The sequence below is a fragment of the Enhydra lutris genome, unplaced genomic scaffold (assembly GCF_002288905.1).
Source record: "Enhydra lutris kenyoni isolate GAN:26980312 unplaced genomic scaffold, ASM228890v2 scaffoldscaffold7, whole genome shotgun sequence".
Lineage (NCBI taxonomy): Eukaryota > Metazoa > Chordata > Mammalia > Carnivora > Mustelidae > Enhydra > Enhydra lutris.
Genome location: NW_019154091.1, coordinates 37,123,148 through 37,132,437, shown reverse-complemented (window position 1 = coordinate 37,132,437; position 9,290 = coordinate 37,123,148). Strand labels below are relative to the sequence as shown.

Here is a 9,290-nt window from a genome sequence, read left to right as displayed (position 1 = left end):
ATGAATAACCATGGAGTTACCTATGCAGAACTCAGTCAGATTAAGGGTTCAAAAAGACAGCAAGTGAAAGCTAAGAGCACTAAAAGTCCCATTTCAGAAACTGAGCAGGAAATAACCTATGTAGAATTAAATCTTCAAGATGCTTCAAATCTTCAAAATGCTTCTCAGGATCCTCAAAGGAACAGCAAGAACTCCTACTGTAAAGGTAAAACATGTAATACACATACAGTATATCTGTAGTATGATGTATGATGATGCGCAGTTGGGCTGCAGAATGCAGAGAATGAATAGGGAATGATCTTCCGTATTTTTCATTTCTGAAGATCAGAGCTTGAAGTTGCAATATAGTGTAATTGATATCTGATGACTAACTTTGTTCCAGCCTTACTATAATTTGTAATCTTTACCAACATCTCCTGGGGTAATAAATTTACTGTAAATGTGATGGTATATTCTGAAAAATGATTATAACAATAGATACAAGCTTGGGTTCCAAATTTTTATATGTGACTCCCTGTGCTTTGTTGGTTCTACTGTATGTAAATTTCCTAAGGATTATTTCTGCCCATCCTTTCTCAGTGTTTTCATTTCTCTTCCAACTATTTACTTTTATGTCCAGGAAAGCTCATTGCTGGGATCCTGGGAATCATTTGCCTTGTCTTGATGTCCACTGTGGTCAGAATAGCTGTTATTCCCTGTAAGTGTTTGAATGACTACAAGGGAATTTTTCACTTTAATGATTATCAGTGCCTTGAAATACTGCATAATATTATGGAATTGTATTATCTCATTTTAATGCACGTATGCTCTCTGCGGAATGGCTATTCTGAATTTGTCAAAATATAAATAACAGAATAATTGTAGAGAGTATTACACACATATTCAGATTTCATAGCTCAAAGACAAGTTATAGGAGAGACCTTATGGAGATATACAAGTTAATTCATGAGACTGGTTAAATCAAATACTGTAAGATATAGAGAGGTTTGTTCTTTATGTTTTTGAAATATTTTCCTCCACACCTTCATTATTTTATTTACTTTTTTTGGTAAGTCAACTTTATTGCAGAACTTTCTCATTCTAAATAATAGACCAAGTTTCAAATTAAGAAACTCACATCATTATGATTTATTTACTTTAATAAGTTTTTGTGAGGATTACTTTAATTTTTCTAGTTACTGAAGGAACAGAGCAGAACAAAACACTCCTGGAAACAAGGATCCAAAAAGGTACAATCATTTTCCAAACTCTGATATTAACATAGTTTTCTATTTTATCTCTATTTTAAACAAGGAAAAGATGATAGTAGCTTCTTTTGGGGAAAATAAATTAGAAAATCATGTAATAAAGTTTCAGAAATAATGACTATAGGAGAGTATTACTTCTAATGTAACAATCTGAAGAAATACTCAAATTCCCATATCCATTGTTACCCATTACCTCAAATTTCCTCCTGCTATACCAGGGATAAGGGATAAATCTAAAATAATGGTTTCCTCCAGTGACTCTCATGACATGGAGAGATGGAAATTTTGGGGTGTTTGCTCTATATAAACACATAAGTTAGGGAATGATTGGCTAACCATTCTCTGTTGAGTGTGCATAAGCATATTTTGTCCTATTTATACCTTCCTAGGTATACATGGATATGTTATGCACACATATATGTACACATAGGTGAGCATGTAAATTAATTTGAATTTGTTAGCATTCAAAATTCTTTTGGATGACATCTCATAACCTTTCTCCAGCTTATCACTGTTGTCCGAAAGAGTGGCTTACATATTCTAACAATTGCTATTATATTAGCACTGAAAGAAAATCATGGAATGAGAGTTCAGTATCCTGTGCTTCTAAGAACTCTAACCTACTTTCCATAGTTGATGAAGAGGAAATGGTAAGATTCAAATGTTTCCATTTTATTAAGATCTTATCAGTTAATATTATAATATTATACTTGTAGAGTTCATCCATAGTTTTATGTTTGTGTTTGTATTTATAGGTAATTGTTATTGTTTTAAAGTCTGCTAATGTTCCATAGTTTGACTCTAAATATTTTATTTATATTTTATACTGTTAATGTACATTTGATAAATTTCAGTCTAGCTTTTCATAGAAAACTGTGCTTCTATATATGCCATTTTGCCTAAATTAACCTTTACTATTTAATCTTACCACACATCAAAGAAACTAAGTCTATGATTGTGAAATTGATCACAAAGGAGCTAGAACCACATAATTACAAATCAGATCCTGAAATAGAAGCTTAGAGCCTTTATTAGCCCTGCTAATTTTCATATTGTGAAATATCTTTGCTTATTTTTGGACTTCATACCAATGGACTCATGCAGTGTGCAATTTAAATGTGTCACCTTTCACTCACATATTTGTAATCCATCTCTATTATCAATTAGTCTATTGTTTGTGAATGTTCACTGCCCTGTCTTACATGAATATGACCTTTTAAAATCTATTCTTAGAAATTTAGTCCTTTTAGTGTGTGGGTATCATTAACAATTATTTTATGGAAAACCTTTCCTTGTCTATTTTCACACATTGTATGTATAGTAATTTATGCATGACTATGTAGTAGTCATATACTTAGGCATATAAATATAAAAAGCCTATAAAAATAGTAGTAATATATTTAGGCATATAAGTATAGTAGTAAATATTTAGGTATATAAATATTACATTTATCATCATAAAATACAAACATAGAACTATAGCATTATAATTGTATTTATGTTTAATTATAATACCTTTTTATTTAAGGATTAGAATGAAATTGCATGGTCATAGTTGTGTGTTTTCAATTTATTAAATTATTCCAATGTTTTTTCTAATGTATTGTGTAAATATATACTTTATCAAATAGAACCTTGGTCCGAAATTCTATAGTCTTAGAAAAATTAATTCAGTAGTCTCAGAAAAAATAATTCAATAAGATCTGGTGGTTCTATAACAGTACTATTTTTCTGGGCCATGAATCATTAGGATGTTATCTTTTGTGAGGATGAGAAGTCCTCTAGTGTGTCTCTTGCCCATTTCTCCTAGATGATGTCTTCTTTTCCCTTCTTAGAAGTCCTTGTCATATTTTAGATATGAGCTCTTTTTTGAGTTTATAAGATACAAATACATTTTGATGCAGTGACTTACATTTTTACTATCATATTGGAGTTTTTAATCACCAATATTTATTTATTTGTTTATTATTTATTTATTTAATATTTTATTTATTTATTTGAGAGAGACACACAGACAGTGGGAGCAAGCATGAGCAGGGGGAGGGGCAGGAGGAGAGGGAGAAGCAGACTCCTGGGCTGAGCAGGGAGCCCAACAGGGTGCTGGATCTCAGGACCCTGATCATGACCTGAATTGAAGGCAGCCACTTAACCAACTGAACCACCGACATGCCCCAAGTACAAAAATTTATTAATGTAACTCTAGTTCAACTTATCATTTGGGTGTTAGTGATTGTTTTGGACTTATTTCAGAAATTAGTCTAAATTAATTAATATAATTGCCTATGTTATTTTCCAGGATTTACAGTTTTATTTTTTTATTTCTTTATTTTTTCATTCTTAAATAGGGTTTATAACCCATTGGGAATTTATTTTTTGTGATGCTGTGTTTGTCATACTGTGAGATAATAGATTTTTGATGAATAATGCAGTTAGTGTCTAAACATTTTCTCTTTCTAGCATGCCTTTTTTCCACTATTTTGACTGGAGACAAAAAACATCTTGGGGCTTTTGTCTGTCCCCATTGGTGGCCGTGGGTTGGCAGCCTCTCTGTCACCAGTCTGGGACAGGTGAGGGAAAGAGAAATTCCAGGGAACTCACCACAATGTCATTCCTCGGGTCTAGAGTACCTGGTTCTGTCAGCTTTCTTATCACCTATCTGAATCTTCTTATGTTGTCTTTATATACTGTCCAGGGTTTTAGCTGTATTTGGTGGGAAAAATAGTGAAAAGTTTTTCTTCTCTATCTTTCCAGAACCAGAAGTCTGATTTGTAGTGGTTTTAATTTGTATGTTCCTAAGACTAATAGTGTTGAACATCTTTTCCTATACTCATTTACCATCCATATAATGTTTTTTGAAGAAGTTGACTATTGAAATGTTTTGGTTACATTTTTAATTTTTGTAATTATACTTTGAGAATTCTTTATGTATCCTGACAGCCAGTCATTTATGAGATTATGATTTGTAAATATTTCCTCTGAAGTCTATGATTTACCTCTCTTTTCTCTTCAAAGAGTAGAAATTATCTTGTCAAACTACACTTCACCAATTTTTTCTTTTATGGATCATGTTTTTCTTGTTCTATTGTCTGCCCAACATTAGGTCATGCATTTTTTTCTAATACATCTTCCTGAAATCTTATCATTTACATTTATGTATGATTAATTTTAGTTTTGTACATAGTATAAAGTATATATTTATTAAAAATATTTGATACTCCATTCTTTCCACAATATTTTTTAAAAAGACTATACTTCCTCCACTGAATTATTCATATCTTTGTTGAAATCTACATTCCGTATGTGTGGATATAAACTTTGCACTTCTGTTTCATTAACCTCCTCATGTATTTTTATGTCAATTTCATACTTTAAAAACCAACCTTTTTTAAACATTGAGTTTATACTCATTCTTTCCAGAGTTATATCTATTCTAGATCTTTGCATGAATGTTTCCTACTTATTTCTATCTTGCTAAAGATATTTTTTAAAATAAGAGTGAATGTTAATTTTATTAATTGCCTTCTGTATCAGGGAAATCATATCATTTGATCTTCTTTACTCTGCTAATATGATGAAGTATGACTACGGAATTTCAAACGTAAATCCAACATTGTATTGTTCCAATAAATCTACTTATGTCATAGTCCTTTATTTTTACACATTGTCCAAATCTATTTATGAATGCCACAAACATGTAATTTCCTTTTTTTTAGCATTCCCATCAAAATGCACATAACACATATTTTATTAGCCCCTTTTTCTACCCTCAAGGGTTTCTTTTTACTGTTCAATTAGCATTACATTTTTCCTTATTCATAAACATCTAAATATTCTGTAACTGAGTGTGAAAAGCTTTCTGAATGACAGATTAAATTGTATTAGAAGTTGTAACAACACTTCTGATATTTTCATTTCTTTTTTTTTTTCAAAGATTTAATTTATTTATTTGACAGAGAGAGAGAGATCACAAGCAGGCAGAGAGGCAGGCAGAGAGAGGGCGGGGGAAGCAGGCTCCCTGCCGAGCAGAGAGCCCGATGTGGGGCTCGATCCCACGACTCTGGGATCATGACCTGAGCCGAAGGCAGAGGCTTAACCCACTGAGCCACCCAGGCGCCCCTCTTTTTTTTTTTTTTTTTGTATAAGGATCTCAAATTTTATTTTTTTATCATTTTTTTATTTATTTTCAGCATAACAGTATTCATTGTTTTTGTACCACACCCAGTGCTCCATGCAGTCCATGCCCTCTCTAATACCCACCCCATGTTCCCCCAACCTCCCACCCCCCCACCTCTTCAAACCCTTCAGATTGTTTTTCAGAGTCCATAGTCTGTCAGTGTTCACCTCCCCTTCCAATTTCCCCCAAATGCCTTCTCCTAACTCCCCATGTCCTCCATGCTATTTGTTATGCTCCACAAATAAGTGAAACCATATGATAATTGACTCTCTCTGCTTGACTTATTTCACTCAGCATAATCTCTTCCAGTCCCGTCCATGTTGCTACAAAAGTTCGGTATTCATCCTTTCTGATGGAGGCATAATACTCCATAGTGTATATGGACCACACCTTCCTTATCCATTCATCCGTTGAAGGGCATCTTGGTTCTTTCCACAGTTTGGCAACCGTGGCCATTGCTGCTATAAACATTGGGGTACAGATGGCCCTTCTTTTCATTTCTTTTTGTTTTTGTTTTCACAAAGTTGAATTTGGTAGGATTTTTTCAATTTTATGTCTAGTTTTAAATATGTTTGCATATTTTCAAAATATTCTCTTATGATAATTTTACTGTGGTATAATATACATACAGATGGATGCAATTTTACATGCCAAAAGATGCCAATAGATGGCTGCATTTTCAAGACTCACCATCATGTGGAATGAGAATACGAATATTGCCATCACTACAAAATGCCCCTTTCATGTTCTAATCTGCATTTAAAAAACACTTTATGTAAATGGAATCATACAGTATGTATTCTTTCTTTCTTGGCTCTTTCAGGGAAAGCAAAACTTGTGCAATTCACCTATACAGTTGCATGAGGTGTTCAATTGTCCAAACTCATTTCTTTTTTTTTTTTTTTTAAGATTTTACTTATTTATTTATTTGTCAGAGAGAGAGAGAGAGAGAGAGCATGCACATAAGCGGGCAGAGTGGCAGGCAGAGGCGGAGAGAGAAGCAGGGTCCCCGCCGAGCAAGGAGCCCAATGCGGGACTCGATCCAATGACCCTGGTTATTGCGACCTGAGCCAAAGGCAGCGGCTCAACTGACTGAGCCACCCAGGCATCCCTCCAAACTCATTTCTGTTCCATTGTCTGATTCTACTTAAATTTATTCATCCATACTACTGCTGATGCTCTTGGATATTTGGGAATTGATCCATTTGGGGCTACTGTGAGTTATTCTACTATACATAATTCAGAATCAGCTTTCGGCTAAATATATGTTTATCATTTCCTTGTTCTCTAACTCTAATTGGCTCTTCTCTGCATAGCTTCTTGAGAAGGTTATCAGGTCATGCATTTTATAACATTCTTCCTTTTGAGTATAAGTGACAAAGCTTCACATTGTCTCTAAACGCCACTTTAGTTCCACTCTAAAAGTTTCAATAGAGCCTCAGTTTAGTATCATCCACTACAAGGTATATTCACAGATTTCATCTTGGAACTATACATTTTTCAGTAGTATACCACTTTTCCACAAGTTTGAAAATTGTCCACATGTCTTTCCATTGTTGCTTATAATTTAATCCTTTGTCTATTACTTTGAATATCTCCATTCTTCAAAAATGTGATCCCTATTTATGACCTAGACCTCTTTCTCCATATATCAGTTATGTCAGGCTTGTTCCTACTGCTTGGATAGTCTTCCATAGGCCTCCTGATTTTGTGACTAGCTGTTCTCTCCCTACTAATGGAACAGCTTTTAAATCTCCAACTATACCATTAAATTGTTTATTTATCCTTCCAAATCCATCATTTTCTATTTCATGGTGTTTGAAGGTTCTGTTGCAAAGTGAATAATATATGTTTTTTAATTGTTTTATTTTCCTCTTATATTGAGAGCCTTAACATGTTGAAATGTTTCTTTTAATTTCTAATAATATATCTTATTTTTACAGTTACCTTGTCTGACACTAGAATAGCTATTTCTGCTCATTTATGGGCTGATTGTTGTAGGGTAGATCTTTTGTTACCCATTTTTTACACCTATTTGTGCTTTTGAGTCTAATGTGTGTCTGTTACAGAAAGCATGTAGATCTTACCTTTTCACTTGGGAGACAATTTCTATCTTTTGATTGAAATATTTATTTAATTCACTTGAATATCTTTAATGGAATAGTTGGGGTTGGATCTGTCATTTTGCTACTTATTCTATGTCTGTGTCTTTATTTCTTTTTCCATGTTGCCCGACAACTTTTGTATTAAGTGTGTTATTTTAGTGTTCCATTTTAATTCCTCTATTTTTGTCTTAGCTATATTCTTAAGTTATTTCCTTTGTAGAAGCTGTAGGTATTACAAATATATCTGTTGTTTGTTTTTAATAGCTAAAATAGACATATAGCATTGTATAAATTTAACCATACAATGTGTTCATTTGATACACTTATGTATTAGAATATGATTACTAAGATAATGCTAGATAACACTTTTCTCATGTTATGTATTTATCATTTTTGTGGGTATTGAGAGCAGCAAAGATTTAGTCTTACCAACTTTGAAGTTTATAATACAGTAATGCTGACTATAATCACTACATTGTGCATTAGACTTCCAGAACTTATTATCTACTAGCTACTTTGTATTCTTTTTTTTTTTTTAAAGATTTTATTTATTTATTTGACAGACAGAGATCACAAGTAGACAGAGAGGCAGGCAGAGAGAGAGAGAGGGAAGCAGGCTCCCTGCTGAGCAGAGAGCCCGACGCGGGACTCGATCCCAGGACCCTGAGATCATGACCCGAGCCGAAGGCAGCGGCCCAACCCACTGAGCCACCCAGGCGCCCCGCTACTTTGTATTCTTAAACATCTCCCCAATTCCCCCTACTTCACAGCCTCTGCTAAACAACATTCTGTTCTTTGCTTTTACAAGTTCATTTTTTTAGAATCTCCATATAAGTGAGACGACAGTGTTTATCTATCTTCGTCCGACTTTCGTCACTTACTATAATGTCTTCAAGATCTATCAATTTGCCACAAATGGCATGATTTTCTACTTCCTCATGTCTGAATAATATTTCAACATGCATAAATATATTTGTGCATGCTTGTGTATGTGTATATATATTGTACATTCTTTAATTATTTATCTGTTGACAGATGCTTAGGTTCCTTCCATAACTGGCTATTGTGACTAATGTTGCAATGAGAATGGATATGCAGATATAACTTTGAGATGATTTCAGTTTTTTTAAATATATACATAAGAGTGGCATTACTGATTCTTATGGCAGTTTTATTTTTAATTTCTTAAAAACCACCACACTATTATCCATTTGGCAGTACAAATTTACATTTCCTTCAAAGGACTTCCTTTTCTTGACATGCTCACCAAAATTAGATAATTCTTATCTTTTTTAAAAAAAAATCCTAACCAGGGTGAGGAGATATTTTATTGTGGTTTATTGGCATTTACCTGATGATTAGTGATTTAGAGCACCTTTCACATATCTTTTGACCTTTTGTATGTCTTCAGAAAAATGTCTTCTCAGGTCTCTTGCCCATTTTTTTTTTTTTTTGCCCATTTTTAAAATTGCATTATTTTCTTTGTTTTTACCACATTGTGTGAGTTCTTTATATATTTTGGATATTAGTCCTTTATCTGATTTATAGTTGATAATTATTCTCTCCTGTTCTGTGCATTGTTCTTTCAATTCTTTTTTTATTGTTTCCTTTGCTGTTCAGAAGCTCCTTAGTTTAATGCAGTCCTACTTTTTTTTTTTTTTAATTTTATTTTTTATAAACATATAATATATTTTTATCCCCAGGGGTACAGGTCTGTGAATTGCCAGGTTTACACACTTCACAGCACTCACCATAGCACATACC

General features: G+C 33.3%; 1 protein-coding gene across 1 annotated transcript in view; it reads left to right on the top strand.

Annotated features, from left to right (window-relative positions):
- Positions 1-9,290, top strand: part of LOC111142042 (NKG2-A/NKG2-B type II integral membrane protein-like) — a 19,713-nt gene continuing 10,423 nt past the window's right edge. The window contains exons 1-4 of the mRNA XM_022494970.1: positions 1-205; positions 620-697; positions 1,176-1,229; positions 1,752-1,897. Of these exons, the coding sequence (XP_022350678.1) occupies positions 1-205; positions 620-697; positions 1,176-1,229; positions 1,752-1,897 (483 nt within the window). The remainder of the gene's footprint in view (positions 206-619; positions 698-1,175; positions 1,230-1,751; positions 1,898-9,290) is intronic.